Here is a 19,246-nt window from a genome sequence, read left to right as displayed (position 1 = left end):
CTGTCTATTTCAAAATGTCATATTTCTGGCAGGTGTACATATCATGGAACAGTGAGGCACATGTATTAAAGCTTCAGGTTATGATACAGAGGCACTGGGGTATAATCTCGCTTCTAATTTGGGGTGCCACCTAAATGCTGAAGCCACATGAACACGACCCGGGCATTAGCGAGCGCATACACTGGAGAGTTGGGAAAGGGAGGAGAATGACAAGAGGCATACAAACATATTTTGTCAGTGTAAGTGGCTAAGTGTGGACATGTGCCCATATAAGGACAATGACATTACCAACACCCCACCAAGGGTTTTAGGGCTTGTGTCAGTGGAGTTTGTCAATGGCATCAGTTTTAACATCAATTTGAGAAGCTTCTGAGATCGTTCAGAATTCATCCACAGGTGCACTTTACCTGCAGTTGACCTGCTTTAGGTGGGGTATGCATTCAACTAGAGTCGTATGGGAATGCAAAACCCATCTGACATGAACAAAAGCCCATCGGGAGAGGCCCTAAAAGTGTCAGTGTAGAAATTCTTTCTGCTTTTCAATGTACTAGTATACTGTGTATACTAGTTTATGCTGATTCCGCTGCATTGATGCATTTATAGAAGTCTCAGAAAAGTATGAAGGCTTAACATTTCAGACTGAACCTTTTGAATAAAAATGATTATTTCTGCTTTCTGTTATAAAACATTTCAAATCAAAAAATTTAATTTTATTCATAAATTTCAGCCAAAATGTAATCTGTTACATTTCTTTGGTAAAAAAAATCCAAATAATTGTATATTAATTGGTTTGTGGGAAAGTTATAGCATCTACAGACTATAGTATATACTGGAATTTATGCAAATATAGATGCTATACTGGTAATGGTGGTGATCAGTGACTTATAGTGGGACTGTGATAGGGTACGCTAACTGACTAACTGGTGCTGACATCTATAGTGACACTAATACAGTGATCAGTGCTCATACTGTACACTGTCAATGTACTAATGACACTAGATGGGAAGGGGTTAACATCAAGGGGCAATAAAAGGGCAATTAAAGGGTTAACTTTGTGCCTAAAAGTGTAATTTGTGTAATATATGCTGCTTTTACTAGGAGAGCTGGCTGTTTTTTCTCCCTGCTTTGCAGGGAGAAGAAACAGCCAAATCACTGCTCTGTGTACAGAGCTCTGTGTTGTTTGTAGGCACAGGGCTCTTTGCAGTGATTAGACACAGTAATCAGCAGGTCTCAGCCATAAATCATTGGCTAGCAAACACAAATGCTCCTGCACTTGGGGATGGACTCAATGCAGGCTGCAACCACACTAAGAATGTCCTGAAACATGCACACCTTGCTGCCCTCAAATAGACCGGGGGAATCCAAATATACTGAATGAGGAAAGAACAAACAGATCTTTTGTGTTTACTTATACTATGTAAATTGCCCCTGTGACTCCTCCACCTGCATAGGGGAGTGTCCAGGATGGTCCATGTGATCTTTGGTTCAACTAGTAGTGAGCATATAAAAGAGGGAGCAGACATTTGGTCAATTGGCTCTGAGGAAGAGGAAAGTCCTCGAAACGCATCAGCCTATTGGATGTCTACATTCCCTATTGCGGACTGTTACTCAGCGTGGTGTTGACCCAGCTGTTCTTTTATGATGTGCCTTGACTATATTGTCGTTTGTGAGTACAACACCTACTTTATTTCTTATTAAACATTTTTTATGGTAATGCACTAGGCCTGTGCGCCCTCTATAAATCATTGGCTGGGGCCTGCTGACAAGATCATTCTTTGTTCATCCGCAGCACAGGTCAACAGTGGGCACACGCATGTGCTCCCCAAACCCAGAAGCAGGCTCACAATGTTATTTTATGTTGCTGAGCCTGCAGATGCTGCTCTGTCACAGTAAATCTACTGTGATGGGTTGGCAAGCAGTTTAAGCTGAACTCTCGGCTAACAGATAAATGCCAGGTGCATAGATCTTTTTTTTCCCAGGAAAATGTGCAGGAGTCAGAAGTATGTAATGTATATAGTGCAGTTGTCTGGAGTAAGTAAGACATAGAGTGTAGGTTGGTTACGTGTGTGCAATGTACAAAATGCAAGGTCAGGTGTAAGTAATGTGTTCATAGTGCATGGGTCAGGTACATGTAAAGCATATAGTGCAGTAGTCAAATTTATGTCATTTACAGAGTACAGGGGTCAGAAGTACTGTATATACAGCTATCCCCTCAGTCACTCCTATCAGCAGGAAAGCCTGAGGGTGACAGTGCTGAACAGGCACAGTATGACAGGAAGGTCTTGTTTAAGGCCGCCCTCCTCATGCCTGTATAGAAAAAATGTGACTGCCTGGAACAGAGAAGTTTTCATAGGCAGCAGTGGTGACAGGACACTGGGCACCAAGCAATAATGCAGGGCACATGCTCTGGGCACATGCTCTGGGTGCCTGGTCTGATACCCAGGCAGTAGATGCACAGATGAGCTGTTTTTCTGAACAGCCCGACCACACAATACAGTCAACTTGGATACCTGAAAGTTCTATACTGTAGTTTAAAAATACAGCTACCAGCCTACAGTTTTGACTGAACATTGCTTTAAAAAAGGCCTGGATTCTTTCTTAGATACACAGAATATAACTGGATACTAACATTTATAGGTAAGGTTGATCCAGGGAATATCCGATTTGCCTCTCGGGGGATCAGGAAGGAATTTTTTTCCCTGCAGGAGCAAATTGGGTCATGCTTTGCTGGGATTTTTTGCCTTCCTCTGGATCAACTGTGGGTATAGGATTATAACTTTTTTTTTCTTTATGGTTGAACTGGATGGACTTTTGTCTTTTTTCAGCCAGACTAACTATGTAACTATAAAAGTAAAGCAGCAGACTAATGAGCTCATCTCTCTGCCATTTTGCCATTTTCTCCTGTTCCTTGGTAGCACGAGCACTGCATCACAACTGTTTGGGTCATTGTGCTGTATCTCCCTCTCCTAATATAAAATCTGCAGTTTAGGGGAATGCTAGGAAATGGTGGTACTTATACAACACATGAAATTATTTTTTTAGCACATGCAAAGCTGCATATATTAATGTTTTTATATATTTTAGTATTTCATACAATAGGAGCTTAATAAATTACCAGTGAGTTCTTCATATACTGTGGCTGCTATATCCATTCCTCCCCAGTAAATCATATCATACATTTCTTTATATGTAAAGCTGAAGTTCACAGACCCTGATATCTAAAAACAACATTGCACCTTGTTAATAAATAACAAATAAAATAAGATACATTTTAAATAACACTGATTCAACAAAAATCAGAAAATAGTGTGCTGTTACATTGTTCCTATAGTCAATTCATTTGGGGGCCTGGTGTACGGCAAAAACATTACCAAGACATAATGGGACATACCACTGCTGTAAAACAAGATTGACCCTAGGTTCACACTTAGCAGATTTCAGTGCAATTCTTGGTTTGCAAAAATGCGCTACAGTCCATTTAACATGATCTCCTATGGATCTAGTTCACATCTGTGCATTTTGAGCTGGTTCAGATTTTTTAAAGGGTCAGACTTTTTTCCAAAGCAGATTGTGTTTTTTGTGTAATAGACTTTAACCTCCTTAGCGGTAATCCCGAGTGTAGCTCGGGGTAAAATTTCTATACCAAGAGCGGTAACCCAGAGCTACACTCGGGCTTACCATGCGGCGCTGCTCTGGGGGTCCCTGCAGCACTTACCTTGTCCTTCGCTCCCACGATGTGTCCTCCGGCCGATGCCGGCATTCGGCTTCTGTGTTCCGGTCCCTGTGACGTCGGGATGTACGGGCGCCGGAACAGGCGGGAAATTTGAATTTTTTTAAAAATGTCATTTTTGCTGTCATTGCTGTTTCAATGCATTTCACATATATTTGGTCCCTACTGCTTTGTCCTGCGCCCTGCCTGCATTTTGAATGTTCTTTCTGCCTGGAAACTTAGAAAAGTCCATGGCGTCCAAAAAGCATCCCTTTACGTCAAAATCGGTTTTAGAACAGCGATAGTAAATCAGAATCACTTGCAGAATTGAGTGATAATGATTTGTGGGGAAATTCGTCATCAGACACTGAAAACGATTTTGCGACTTTGCTCAGCGATGTGCGAATTTGCCTCTGTATTTCAAATTTCAGTGTTTTTGGTTTGATTATATTATTGAATTAAATTTATTATTATTATATTATAATTTTTTATGATTATTTATTAAATTATAATTTATGATTTCGTGTTTCAAATTTTATCATATCCGGAATGTTTAATAGACTCTTGTTCGTACAGATTTCAGTGAGTTATTCCTAAAAATTACAGCCTACAATAAAAAACTACATATTTCCATGCAAAAAAATGGTACCGCTTTCAGCACAAAAAATCAGAAAGAATCATACCGCCAAGGAGGTTAATGGAAGTGTTGCATTTTTTATGTATTTTTTCATGTATGTTGCATTCTCCGTTTTGTGCTTTGTGTGATTTTAAGCTGGTTGTTAAGAAGCGGGCGGCCGCTGGTGTCCTTAACAACCAGTAAACAACATGGCCGTTAAGGAGCGGGCCCCCCCCCCACATCCTTAACAACTGATGAGTCATCAGCTGTCAGTGGGATTCCCTTCTGACTGCTGAATGTTAACAAAACAATTGCTGGCAACTGAAAATTCAACAATTGAAAATTCAATAATTGAAAAAACAGCATGGGATTTCAAATTAAATTCCATACCTGACCCAAAGAGCATGGTCGGATAAGGGTCTGGTATGAATTATAGGGGAGGTGGGCCCACTCCATTTTTTTATGTTGGCTTGAGGTTCCTCTTAGAATTCATTCTAGACTCGAAGGAGAGATGGGGGGGCCCATGCTGATTTTTCCTGACTTTTTAACTGCCAGCAATTGTTTTGTTTACATTCAGCTGTCAGCAAGGAATTCCACTGAGGATTCATCTGTTGTTAAGGACACGACAGCGACCACTCGCTCCTTAACAACCAGCTAAAGGCACACAAAGCACAAAATGCATAAAAAAATGCAATAAATAAATGCATCAAAAAAACACAAAATTCACCCAGAAAATTAATCAACTACAATCTGCATAGATGTGATTTACTATAGTTTTTACTGCGACCTGCGCTCACTAAATCAGGTGTGGGAAAAAAATTCCTATGACCTGAAAGGTCATTTGAAGTGAACACAGGTTGGACTGAATAAAACGTATTTAGTAAATCAAACACTTGTCAGGAGCACTAACTTTTTTTTATTAGGAAACTCTATTAGAACACATGCTAGTATTAATTTAGGTCCATTGGGTAGATTAGGATGTCTGGTTTTGTAATAGCATTTGTGTAACTTTTGGGAAAAACAGAATTCTAGACAAAATGTCTAGTCAATAAAGTAACTAAAAAAATCCAAATTTCTTTGTGTCCCCCTTTCTTAGGGGGCCCGAAACAGGACCTTTGATTAAAGAGTACCTTCACCATCATACAAAAAATATCAAACTAAAAAAAATAATATGGCATATAAACTTGCTACACAAGCCATATAATAATTTGTTGGTATTAAAAGTTACCCTTCCACATCAATCTGCAGCAATGTAATTTTCTGTAAATTACAATGCAATTTGAAATAGTTTGAAACACCTCCAATAATGTTTTGTGTGAATGGCTCACTGATTTTTCCTTAAGTCTACACTAAGATGCAGGTAACATTTTAGGTATTCCTCGAAACAGAAGTTTCATTTTTTGGCGCGATAGTCCCCAAGGGTTAATTACTAAAGGGATGCAAAAACTGTAACCTCTATCATCAGAACACTAAAAGTGCACCAGCTGATTATAATGAGCACATACCCTGCCATTCATAATCAGTATTCAAAGGACAAGTTCAAACAGTCATTTCCTCAGAGCTGAAACCGGTACAATGTAATGTACCCTGCAATGTACTGTATATTGATAACTCAAAGGGGATTGTTTTTTTTTTCTCAACAAAAATGGAGTTACTCTTTAAAACAGCTTGCAATACCATTGTATATTATCCACTACGAGAAAAAAACTCCCAGTCACCTATATGCTTCCTTGCTTAGCAAGTGTTGGGAGTACTATTTAAAATGTGTAATACTCTCAAGATTTTCCACCCTCATTGTGGAATTTTTAACCCCATCAAATATCACAAACAACTTAAACTGTACAATACAGAGATGGTAAGGGGAAAACGCCAATGCTCATTCTTCATTTTCCATTATTTCCAATAGAATCATTCTTCTGGCAGCTAATAGCCTGGTGGTAAAGCATCCCAAGGGCACTACAATATCATATCATCTTACAGGTATTTTTTACTTAATAGGACACGGACCATATGGGAGATACACCTCATTGGCCATGCAAAAATGGAAGTGTGAACAGAAAACCAGAGCCACTCTGCAGACTGTTCATAATGTTCCATGCTCAATGCACTGTGTTCAACAGAGATGGTAGGTAACATTGATGTACAAATGCACATTATACTTACTGAATGGTAAATTGTGCCTGACAATGTGCAGTAATTTTTCCTTGTATAAATGCCTTAGTGACCTGTGCCCAGACTATGTATACCTAAGTATTTACTTATTCTGAAACAATAAAATCACTTGTAATAGCTTGGGCAGTGACAAATAATTTTTATGGAGAGATCTGGCATATTTTAGAACCCTTATTTCCTTTCTGCCCTCCAAAGCAGCTGATCAAACACATTTTGGTGGTTTAGGTACACAAGTCTATGTTAAATTAAGTACATTTGTGCACAACGAAGGCATAACATTTGTTAACTATGGTAAAAACAATAACTTTACAATAACTTTATTAACTATACAGTGTCAAATAATAAATGCAAATGTATATTTACCTCATATGTTTTGTTTTTTTGAAGATATACTTCAGCAAGTGGCTTGATTGTTATTGTTACATTGCCTTTTACAGGTTTACCATAGCGATATCTAGAAAACAAAGAGTTAAAAAAGGAGATTGTTATTACTGAACATGCCATAGCTTTAATTACATGTGTATTAAAAAGATATGTCCATATTACCAAGTTTTTTACCTGAAAAAAATCAAGTGCTGTTATATTTGGCAGGCTTCTGACAAAGCCCCTTAAGCTGGCCACACATTAATCAGGTTGAAAGAAAAAAAATTATTCAGTTTCCCCATCCACACACTTGATATGGAAGGGGGAATCACTACCGTTGAGCTATTGTGTTCTGACTTTAGGAACCAACCAAAAATTTATATACGGTAGATAGTCAGTGCTGCTGACTACAGCTGGTGGAACTGATCATTTGGTAAAAACCCGACAGGCTGGTTGTATAGATCAGTAGATTAACTTCTGAACAATCAGCCTGTTGTACATGTATCGAAATTTGTCTCATCTCTGCTGAATTGGTCAAATTTTGATACATGTATGGCCATCCTTAGAGGACCCTAACTATCTATACAGAGCCTGACATTGCACTGGTTGCACATACAATGCTCTGCAGGCTCCTGTGAAAATAATAAATGCATATATTTTCCTGCAAAAAATGTGTGCACTTATTATTTTTTTCACAATGCTGAACTTAGCTTTTAGGCGTGAATGAAGGTTGGGTACTTGTTCACTGACCACTTCTTACTGTGTGTCATGTTTGGGGAGCTGTAACTTACTTTGCAGTTACTGTACCAGAAAGGTTCTTCATTTCTGAGGCAATTAAGAACGATGGGGCCTCTATCTGTACATCAAACTTTTGAAAAACTGAAAGTAAACATTAAAAAAAGGAGAAATAAAAACAGAAATGTAAACAAAGAAAACATTTGTGCAAATTCTCTAAACAACAGGCGTCAAACTGGCGCCCCTCCAGCTGTTGCCAAACTACAAGTCCCATGAGGCGTTTCAAGATTGACAGATACAAACATGACTCCCAAAGCCAGAGATATGATGAGACTTGTAGTTTTGCAACAGCTGGAGGACCGCCAATTTGACACCCCTGTTCTAAACCATGTGACCACCAACATTAGCACATGTTATCTCACCACGATACTCTCAAAATTTACATGTATTCATTAATGTGTTTATTCATTCATTCACTTTGGTATGTTTGCTGCTGAAGGCTCTTAAATGTTGTAACACATTTTATATCTGTGATATCATATAATGACATAAAATATCAAAATCTCATAATAACCAGTGTAACGTAAAGTGTTCACGATTTATGCAGCTTACACTGCAAACACAGTGTTACCTTAAAGGTACAAGCAATAACAATATATAATAGACACATACCGTTTTCAGCAACAGTAAAGGAAATAAAACTTTGAGGTACACCCTAAAATTAAAATAAATTTGGAAAACATTACGGTTCAGCAACAGAAATATAAAAAAAGTTATAGCAATGGCAGTCAATGTAAACTGTATACAGGCAGTCTCCGGGGTTACAAACAAGATGGGTTCTGTAGGTTTATTCTTAAATTGAATTTGTAGGTAAGTTGAAACAGGAACATCTTTTAAGTGTAACTACAGCAAAAAAAAATGTTCACTTTTTTTGGATAGCATAGGGAAGGGTTAGCACTAGGAGTGCACCGAAATTTCGGTGGCTGAAAACCTTTCGGCCGAAAACACCCCTATCGGCCATTGGCCGATATGAAAATAAGCGTCGATAAAGGTGCCAAAAATAACCCCGCCCCCTCACTGCTGCTGCCCCTCACAACCGCCCCTTGATGACACCTGCCTGCCACTGCTGCCACCCACCCGCCACTCGGTGGTTCTCAGCCTTACCTGAGAAACCACCGAACAATCCCAGCGTTGGGCATAGAGATAAGTAGGAGGAAAGATGGCCTCCACTCATCTTTATGCCCTTGGAGGACTGGAGAGGTGTCACTTCCAGTTCTGGCACCTTGTAAACAAGGCCTTTTTTCTTTTTTGTAAAGCACTAGATCAATGCTTTTTTTGATCTAATGCTTTACATTGTAGTAGAGAGATGTGGGGTCTTATTGACCCCATAACTCTCCATAAAGACCTGTCACTAACTATTTCTATCATAAGGGATGCATGCATTCTTGGTGATAGGAATAAAACTGCTTAAAAAAATTTTAAAGGGAAAGTGTACAAAAAAAAATGTAATAAATGTAAAAAAAAAAGTTTAAAGTGTCCCTGTCCCCCCCATGCTCGCATGTAGTGGTGAACACATACGTAGGCCACTCCTACATATGTAAACAGTGTTTAAACCACACATGTGAGGTATCGCCACGAACATCAAAGCAAGAGCAATAATTCTAGCACTAGACCTCCTCTGTAACTTTACACTGGTAACATATAGAATTTTTTAAATTGTAACCTAAGGAGATTTTTAAGTACCGTAGTTTGACGCCATTCTACGAGCGTGTGAAATTTTAAAGCATGACATGTTGGGTATCTGTTTACTCGCCGTAACATCATCTTTCATTTTTTACAAACAATTGGGGTATATATTGTGTTTTTGTTTTTTTTTCATCATAAAAGTGTATTTTTTATAAAAAAATATATATTAATTTTTAAAAACCATCTTCTGCCTGTCCTCTGTTACAATGGAATCTGCCATGCACCTGACCTAACAGACTTCAGCTTTACACCTACTGTAAAAATCTTCATTTCTCTTTCCAGTGGGAGGCCTAATAGAAACATACCTTTCTTCACCCAAGCATTATGTTGGCATTAAATTTGTAATATAATATTAAACACATTTTACTGCCTTTCCAAGCAGTGTGCTCAGCTCTAACAAGGGTCAGGAACACACCCCAGTTTTTATAGTCATGCGTGTAGCTCAGTCACCTAATCTACCATCATCTACCAAGTCAAGGCCACATAGCAATGTAGTATTTGAAGTATATATGGCTGTGAAAAAGATTTTAGTGAGTACTGACATGTATCTTCCAGTGAGATCTGTTATCTCTACAAGAACGATGGCGCTGATTTACTAAAGGCAAATAGACTGTGCACTTTGCAAAGGGCAGCTGCACTCTGCAAGAGCAGTCGCTCCAGAGCTTACTAAATGGGCAGAAGCTCTGCTGACTTCCACCATCCAATCATCCGTGAGCAAAAATGCTGTTTTTAAAAATTTTCCCTGCTTTGATAGATATTCTTTGCAATGTGAAGCTTTACCTCATTTATTACGCTCTGGATCAACTGCACTTACAGAGTACAACAGTCTATTTGCCTTTCGTAATTCAACCCCTATGTATATTTCATGTTCAGGTTTGCTGAGCAATCTTGCAAAAAGAGGCCATCACCCAATCACTGAAAACAGATTTTTACTTATAGTTCCAGAACACTGTATTGGACTGCATGTGCCTAATTATGCTCTATTAAATGTCAACTTACAGACAACTTGCTAGCATTTTTGGTAAACATTGTTCACAGTATGATGCAGTGTTATAAATACTTACATTTAATATTGCTTCTATATTCCACTGACCTAACATAGGGCTGTCAGAAAGCTGGAACTGACTTGAAATTATTCCCAAATCCGACGTCATGTTTAGGTGCTGCTGGACAATATTATTTCTGGGATCCTATCATTTAAAAATAAGACAGGTTGTCAAGAATGTGCTAAAATTAGACAAAAAGCTGCTGATGCACAGCAGCCTTAATTAGATGAATGATGGAAAGCAATGGATTATAGAAGTTAAACATATTTATAAAGATTAATTTGAGGCAAAAATGTTATATGTTTGATTTTTACTCATTTCAATGGTGCACTGGTGATACTTCCACTCATATCAGTGTTCCACAAATATTATGATCACACAAGAAGTGATGTGAAACCTCCCTTATGGGGGTCGGTACATGTACATTAGTGAACGTTCTCCCAAAAATACAAAGGGGAAGATTTACTAAGCCCTGGTTCACACTGTCATATCACATGTGATTCTCACAGGAATCCGCATGGCACTGCAATCCTGTTCAAATCATATGCAATTTTGTGCAATTGATGGCTCAAATTGTACTGCATCAGCATGAAAAGGGTGCAGGCACCTTTTTTTTTTGCCAAACTAGAATTGGACCACATGGGTGTTCACACCCATGTGATCCAATTTAAGCAATCACGCTGCATTTTGTGATGTGTTTTTAGAGGGTGTCATTGACTTAACATTGACACCTGCAGCAAATTGCATGTACATAGTGCGAATGTGATGGGGTGAGGGGAACTCACAGGACTCGCTGTGAATCAAGCATCACATCAGTGTGAACCTAGACTTAAGCTGGTGCAAACAGAATTTGGTGCAGCTGTGCGTAGTAACCAATCAGCTTCTAACTTCAGTTTCTTCAAGTTAAGCTTTGACAATAAAACCTAGAAGCTGATTGGTTACTATGTGCAGCTGCACCAGATTCTGTGTGCACCAGTTTTAGTAAATCTCCCCTATATACTGATGTGGCTGTTATTAATGAAGACAAACAGGTACTAATCAAAAAACAGTTTAGACAAGTAATATCTCTCAACTCCTTGCCTCAGCCCCTCAGTCTACGCCCGAATCACAAACCTACTAAATGACATATCAGACTGGATGTCGCTCCACTTCCGTAAACTAAACCTCTCCAAAACCGAGCTCCTAGTCTTCCCCCCAGCCCGCACACCACCCCCCAGTGACTTCTCCATCATGTCCAACAATGCCACTATCAGGCCCGCCCCGCAGGCCAGAGTACTTGGTGTCATTCTAGACTCCAACCTATCCTTCCAGCCCCAAGTCCAATCACTAACTCATTAAGACTCCACCTCCACAACATCACCAAAATCCGCACGTTCCGAACCCCAGAAAGCACTAAACAGCTCATCTACTCCCTCATCATATCACAATTTGATAACTGCAACTCCCCCCTCACTGGCCTGCCTCGCCACAGGCTATCCCTGCTTCAGTCATTCTGAATACGGCTGCCAGACTCATTCACCTCACCAACCACTCCGTTTCCACCACCCCCCTCTGCCAATCCCTCCACTGGCTTCCGATTGCGCAACGGATCAAATTCAAAATCCTAACACTGACATACAAAGCATCCACCACACTGCCCCAAATTACATCACTGACCTAATATCCAAGTACCACCCAACACGCACACTCCGCTCCTCACAAGACCTCCTTCTCTCTAGTTCCCTGGTCTCCTCCTCCCATGCACGCCTCCAGGATTTCTCCAGGGTGTCACCCATCCTCTGGAACTCCCTACTCCAACCCATAAGACTATCCCCTAGTCTCCTCTCCTTTAGGCGCACCCTAAAAACCCACCTCTTCAGGAAAGCCTACCCCACCCCCTGCTAATTTGCTGACCTTCTCCACTCTTCCTACCACTCCATCCCCCACAGCTATCTCCTCCTGTACCACCATCCCCTCCCTCCCAGATTGTAAGCTTGAAAGAGCAGGGCCCTCGAACTCCTCGTGTATCGCATTGTATTGTTATTGTTATGTCACATGTTCTGTCTCCCTTTGTAATGTACAGTGCTGAGTGAACTATTGGCACTTTATAAATACTGTATAATAATAATAATACCCACCCTTATAACAAGATCCGCATTGTCTTTATTTGGCTTCATGTCATAATTTATAGAAATAAGTCGAATATGGACAGTCTCTCCAGGCCTGTACAAGGTTTTGTCAGTTTGGATAAATGTTGTGTTTTTCATTTGCATTGGTATCTTCAATGTGTCTGTGAAAACTGATGTATTCTGAGTTGAGCCATTGATAACCAGCAAAAATACATCAAAATTGGTGTTTTGTGCTATCTGTAAAAAAAAAAAAAGTCAATATTCCTGGCAAAATCAGTTAATCGACAGAATATAAGAACAGACACTGCTTTACTACTCCTATTACTTCGAGGCAACATAAATTGCTTTTCCTGTAGTTCCGCCTGACATTACACTGGTAGCTAAACATTTACCAGCCCATGAACATTGATAATCACACAATATGTAAAAAAAAAACAATAAACTCTACTGATGTGTTACTATGAGAAAACCAGAGCTATAGTTGGAAACTTGAACAAACATGGCTACTGCTCATAAACCTTAGGACTCAGGATGTAAGGGAAGAGTGCTAACCATGACTGTCCTGTCCCCACTGCGTGACACCCCTTTGCTACCTCCATATACTTCTGATTTACCTGCACCAAAGCCTGTAATGTTTGGTTTATATTTGGTGACCTATTACTGGTACTGCATAGAGGGAACGTTTTCAGATTGTTTTTAGATTAAAGTGGAACGGTCAATAGACCTGTGGTGCAGGACACAATCAATGAAGAAACCTAAAGTGTTTTAAATAATTGCCTTTCAAATCTTTTGAACATCCAGGAGCGCATCTACTGAGCATCCAGGAGAACATCTACTGTTCATCACATTAAAGAGTCTCTTCAAAACTATATTTCATCTTCTTTTAAATGGAGGAAACTAAAATCAACCACTGGTCTCCAATTTCTGTGTCCTGGAAGTAAGATTTTCTCTAAACATATACAGATTGAAATTCGACCAGTCCCTGCTACAGAATTTCAATCCATGTATGGCCAGCTTAAAGTGTAACTTATGGCAAAACATTTTTCTAGTTTTGGATAGAGTGGAGAGAAATTAGAACATTTGTCAAGTTTATATTGTTGTTTGTGTCCCCATTAGGGCGATTCATCCTCTCTATTTTGTCCTGTTTACCATTGTCATTGAAATTAAAAGTAAAAGAAAATCCCACGTTTTGGGTTGTCCCCAGAAAAGTAATAAAGGGGAAATCTTCCAATGGGGACACTAGCTCTGGAGACCTTCATTTGCAGGGATTTCTTCTCACTTCCTGTTTTGGCTATGGGACAGGAAGAAAAGGTAAATCTCCCCAATAGGACAGAGATGGCAAAAAAAAAAAGTTAACAGGGTTTATACCCCCCCCCCCCTTTCTTTATCCAATATGAAAATAAAAATTTGCCTGTAGTTCTACTTTAAGCCTCATCCATAAGGGTAGTGGATTAAACTCTAATGCACATGAGAAACAAAAACAGAAGCAATACTACTGGCCATGTTTAAAGTGCTGTACTAATAATGGAACAATAAAAGCAAGCTCATTGTTGCACCAGGTATGACCATAATCAGGGGCGGACTGAGCATTTGGAAATTTGGGCACTGCCCGAGGGCCCGGGGTCAGTAGGGGGCCCCATGAGATGCCCCAGGTACCTTTTTCATAGGTTTTTTTGAGTTTGGGCAAGGACACATAATCCCCCATGATCCCCTGTTGCCCGGGGGCCCCATGAGTTGTCAGTCCACCCCTGACCATAATACTGCATCCTATATTCCCTAGAGTAAAAATAATGAGGCCAGTAAGTGCTTGTGTTTAACAAGAGTGTTAATGAACTTACCCCTGGGAGAGTGATAATTTCAATAGAATCTGAAAAGTAGAAGTAGATCAGATTTATTTATAAATTGTAAACAAGAAGCACAGGGTGGTTTTTCTGTGGCATGGTTTTTTCACAAATTTCAGTGTATACTAAGAAGCTGAAAGTATATCTAAAGCCAAAATTTTTATTTACTTCTGGATACATTTGGGATGTGTTAAACCCCTATAAGCTTGTTTTTCTTCCTCTCCATACTTTATTGGCATACCTCCCAATAGTCCTGAGTTCTGTAAACTGGCCAACCATCCCAGATTCCTCTAGATTCCAATGACATTGCTTTATTATTGAAGTATGAGGTGAGGCAGGGCATCCTGCGTGCCCCTTGGCTTTTTACTTTTTTAATGCTAGAGCCACTGATAGCATGCTGCTTCCCGCATGTCAGGCAAAGGTCAGAGGTATTCTGACTGCTATGCGATCTGGCTAGGAAAGCTAACTGTCATTGATGTACAGTGTCTATCACTTGGAGAATTTTGAAATTATGCCATTGCTATTTATTTAAAAGGGGAAATACACTTTAAATAGGATTCCCTGACATGCCATGTACTTACATGGCCTGCTCTTCTGAATGGTGCTGATGGTCTCTTCTTGAAAATCCTCACCTTCTTTCCTCTTTCCAGACATGTGCTCAAGGTATTCTTACTGTTATTGTCACCATTATTGCCACTACTGTCATTGTTATCATTGACGTGTATTGTCACAATTACCAGTTTGTAGCCCACATATTGTCACAATTACTTGTTTGTTATCTGTTTATGGTCATGACTACTGGCTTGTTGCCTGCATAATGTCACAATTTCCCATTTGTTGATCTTATCAAAGAAAACAAAACTAACCTCAGGCACTGAGCAGTTAGGCTAAAACAAATTATACAATACTTATAGACAAACTTACTAAGCAATCAATGAGTATAATTAGACAGGAACTAACATGGCCCAGGTGTCTTGCGTCATTTAAAATGGTACTTCTATCACAAATCCTCTATCTAATTTGTACATTACCAGTCCCACCCCCACCTGCCCGCCTATGCTCCCTAAACTAATTTCTGAAAACTTTTATATGGCATACTAAACAGGCTTGGAGCTCCCATTCTGTATTTATTAAGAAAAGATCAGTTGGAGGGATGGAAAGCATTTAGACTAACTTAAACATTGGTGTGCTCCTTCCTCGGAGATTCTATGGAGTGAAATTGAACAAGACCTGTCCACCACTAAAAACTTGTGTTCCCTTCTACTAGCGGGTATTATATCCCCCTACTCTATTAAACATCTTCCACCTACTATTCAAGCATCCATACTAGCATGGAGATCTTTACAGATTCCTTCACAAACCTCAAGCAACCAAAAGTGTATTTCTATCCCTTTCCATGTGTTACAAACGTTGCTTCCCCATGCCTTACTGTCTCACTGGAATGCCATTAGAATAGGCTCTATATTCAATCCATATGTAGGAAATGAGCTTAAAACTTTTGCTGACCTCAAACAAGAGTTTGCCCTTCCTGACACTGAGGCTTGGAAAGTCATAACTAGAGATGAGCGAAGAAATGAAAAATTCGATTCGGCTGATTCGGCGAATTCCAGTGTGAAATTCGATTCGATGCGAATTTCTCCGCTACGAAGATGACTTATTTAAAGGGTTTCTAGGCTTCAGAGAGCCTTTAAATTAGTGCAGAACACTGTACCTTTAATTTAAATGCCCTTGGAGATGAGGAAGGAGAAGGAGAAGGAGAAGGATGAGAAGAAGGAGAAGGAGAAGGATGAGAAGAAGGAGAAGGAGAAGGATGAGAAGAAGGAGAAGGATGAGAAGAAGGAGAAGGATGAGAAGAAGGAGAAGGAGAAGGATGAGAAGAAGGAGAAGGATGAGAAGAAGGAGAAGGAGAAGGATGAGAAGAAGGAGAAGGATGAGAAGAAGGAGAAGGATGAGAAGGAGAAGGATGAGAAGGAGAAGGATGAGAAGAAGAAGGCTGAGAATAAGGAGAAGGATGAGAAGAAGGAGAAGGAGAAGGATGAGAAGAAGGAGAAGGATGAGAAGAAGGAGAAGGAGAAGGATGAGAAGAAAGAGAAGGATGAGAAGGAGAAGGATGAGAAGAAGAAGGATGAGAAGAAGAAGGATGAGAAGAAGGAAAAGGATGAGAAGAAGAAGGATGAGAAGAAGGAGAAGGATGAGAAGAAGGAGAATGATGAGAAGAAGGAGAAGGATGATAAGAAGGAGAAGGAAGAGAAGAAGGAGAAGGATGAGAAGAAGGAGAAGGAGAAGGATGAGAAGAAGGAGAAGGATGAGAAGAAGGAGAAGGATGAGAAGAAGGAGAAGGATGAGAAGAAGGAGAAGGATGAGAAGAAGGAGAAGGAGAAGGATGAGAAGAAGGAGAAGGATGAGAAGAAGAAGGATGAGAAGAAGGATGAGAAGAAGGAGGAGAAGGATGAGAAGAAGAAGGATGAGAAGAAGGAGAAGGATGAGAAGAAGGAGAAGGAAGAGAAGAAGGAGAAGGAGAAGGATGAGAAGGAGAAGGATGAGAAGAAGGAGAAGGATGAGAAGAAGGAGAAGGATGAGAAGAAGGAGAAGGAGAAGGATGAGAAGAAGGAGAAGGATGAGAAGAAGAAGGATGAGAAGAAGGATGAGAAGGATGAGAAGAAGGAGAAGGATGAGAAGAAGGAGAATGATGAGAAGAAGGAGAAGAAGGAGAAGGATGAGAAGAAGGAGAAGGATGAGAAGAAGGAGAAGGATGAGAAGAAGGAGAAGGATGAGAAGAAGGAGAAGGAGAAGGATGAGAAGAAAAAGGATGAGGAGAAGGAGAAGGATGAGAAGAAGGAGAAGGATGAGAAGGAGAAGGAGAAGGATGAGAAGAAGGAGAAGGAGAAGGATGAGAAGAAGGAGAAGGATGAGAAGAAGGAGAAGGATGAGAAGGAGAAGGAGAAGGATGAGAAGGAGAAGGATGAGAAGAAGGAGAAGGAGAAGGATGAGAAGAAGGAGAAGGAGAAGGATGAGAAGAAGGAGAAGGAGAAGGATGAGAAGAAGGAGAAGGATGAGAAGAAGGATGAGCAGAAGGAGAAGGATGAGAAGAAGGAGAAGGATGAGAAGAAGGAGAAGGATGAGAAGAAGGATGAGAAGAAGGATGAGAAGAAGGAGAAGGATGAGAAGAAGGACAGTTCTGTGACAGTTTCTGTCTATTTCTGACAGTTCTGGGACATTCACTCCATACAGCGGTTTCAACCGCTGTATGGAGGGAATGTCATAGAACTGTCAGAAATAGACTATTAATGACAGTTCTGGGACTGTCCTTCCATGCAGCGGTTGAAACATTGTATGTATTTGTTTCCATAAATGGATCCATTTATGGAAACAAATACATACAATGTTTCAACCGCTGCATGGAAGGACAGTCCCAGAACTGTCATTAATAGTCTATTTCTGACAGTTCCATGACATTCCCTCCATACAGCGGTTAAAACAGCTGTATGCAGTGAATGTCCCAGAACTGTCATAAATAGTCTATTTCTGACAGTTCTGGGACATTCACTCCATACAGCGGTTTCCGGCAAAAAGTGTATGTGCAGAGTTCCTCTATTCTGCAGATACACTTAGAGGAGCTCTGCAGATACACTTAGAGGAGCTCTGCACATACACTTTTTTCCGGTTTGGAATTATTCTTATTTTCATCCTACTTCTTCTTCTTCTTCTTCATCCTCATCCTCATCCTCTTCTTCTTCTGAGGATGAGGATGAAGAAGAAGAAGAAGAAGAAGTAGGATGAAAATAAGATTAATTCCAAGCCGGCAAAAAGTGTATGTGCAGAGCTCCTCTAAGTGTATCTGCAGAGCTCCTCTAAGTGTATCTGCAGAATAGAGGAACTCTGCACATACACTTTTTGCCGGCTTGGAATTATTCTTCTTTTCATCCTACTTCTTCTTCATCCTCATCCTCAGAAGAAGAGGATGAGGATGAGGATGAGGATGAGGAAGAAGAAGAAGAATGAAAAGAAGAATAATTCCAAGCCGGCAAAAAGTGTATGTGCAGAGTTCCTCTATTTCTGACAGTTCTCTCACAGCTTCTTCACATGTACAGCGGTTGAAATATCTGTATCCTAAATGGAAACTAATAGATACAAATTGTATCTATTAGTTTCCATTTAGGATACAGATGTTTCAACCGCTGTACATGTGAAGAAGCTGTGAGAGAACTGTCAGAAATAGAGGAACTCTGCACATACACTTTTTGCCGGCTTGGAATTATTCTTCTTTTCATCCTACTTCTTCTTCTTCTTCTTCTTCTTCTTCTTCATCCTCATCCTCATCCTCTTCTTCTGAGGATGAAGAAGAAGAAGAAGTAGGATGAAAAGAAGAATAATTCCAAGCCGGCAAAAAGTGTATGTGCAGAGTTCCTCTATTTCTGACAGTTCTCTCACAACTTCTTCACATGTACAGTGGTTGAAACATCTGTATCCTAAATGTAAACTAATAGATACAATGTTTCAACCGCTAAACATGTGTTCCTTCTGTCAGAGAACTGTCAGAAATAGCGGAGCTCACTGCAGGGACACTTTTGCCGGCTGATCGGGAAATGTTCGATTCGCGCACCCGAAGTAGGCAAAATTTCGGTTTCGACACGAATCGAATATTTCCTGAAATTCGACTCGAATTCCGGTTCGCCTAGTTCGATTCGCTCATCTCTAGTCATAACTATTCCACTGCTAACAACATTAACTGCTTTGTTTTCTTTGATATGTACTGTTACCTTAGTTGTCTTGTACTTAATCTTTTTTTTTTATTTTTCTTCTGAATTCCTCCAGTTGACTACGTGCCAACAATGCATGCCCTGCATGGCATATTGTTCTTATGTATATTATGCTATCTTCTCTAGGACTTGATTCTCTCACTAGGGCCA

At 39.9% G+C, this 19,246-nt stretch overlaps 1 protein-coding gene across 1 annotated transcript in view; it reads right to left on the bottom strand.

Annotated features, from left to right (window-relative positions):
- LOC149459303 (CD109 antigen-like) overlaps nt 1-19,246 on the bottom strand; it is a 79,032-nt gene that overhangs the window by 45,578 nt on the left and 14,208 nt on the right. Inside the window, exons 3-9 of the mRNA XM_089681384.1 lie at nt 14,334-14,362; nt 12,505-12,732; nt 10,406-10,531; nt 8,268-8,310; nt 7,652-7,739; nt 6,861-6,951; nt 3,116-3,218 (exon numbers count right to left, since the gene is read on the bottom strand). Coding sequence (XP_089537510.1) covers nt 3,116-3,218; nt 6,861-6,951; nt 7,652-7,739; nt 8,268-8,310; nt 10,406-10,531; nt 12,505-12,732; nt 14,334-14,362 — 708 coding nt within the window. The remainder of the gene's footprint in view (nt 1-3,115; nt 3,219-6,860; nt 6,952-7,651; nt 7,740-8,267; nt 8,311-10,405; nt 10,532-12,504; nt 12,733-14,333; nt 14,363-19,246) is intronic.

The sequence above is a fragment of the Staurois parvus genome, unplaced genomic scaffold (genome assembly GCF_062004578.1).
Source record: "Staurois parvus isolate SC_StPar_1 unplaced genomic scaffold, SC_StPar_1.0 ptg000264l, whole genome shotgun sequence".
In the NCBI taxonomy this organism is placed as follows: Eukaryota; Metazoa; Chordata; class Amphibia; order Anura; family Ranidae; genus Staurois; species Staurois parvus.
This window is presented reverse-complemented; position numbering and strand designations above follow the sequence as displayed.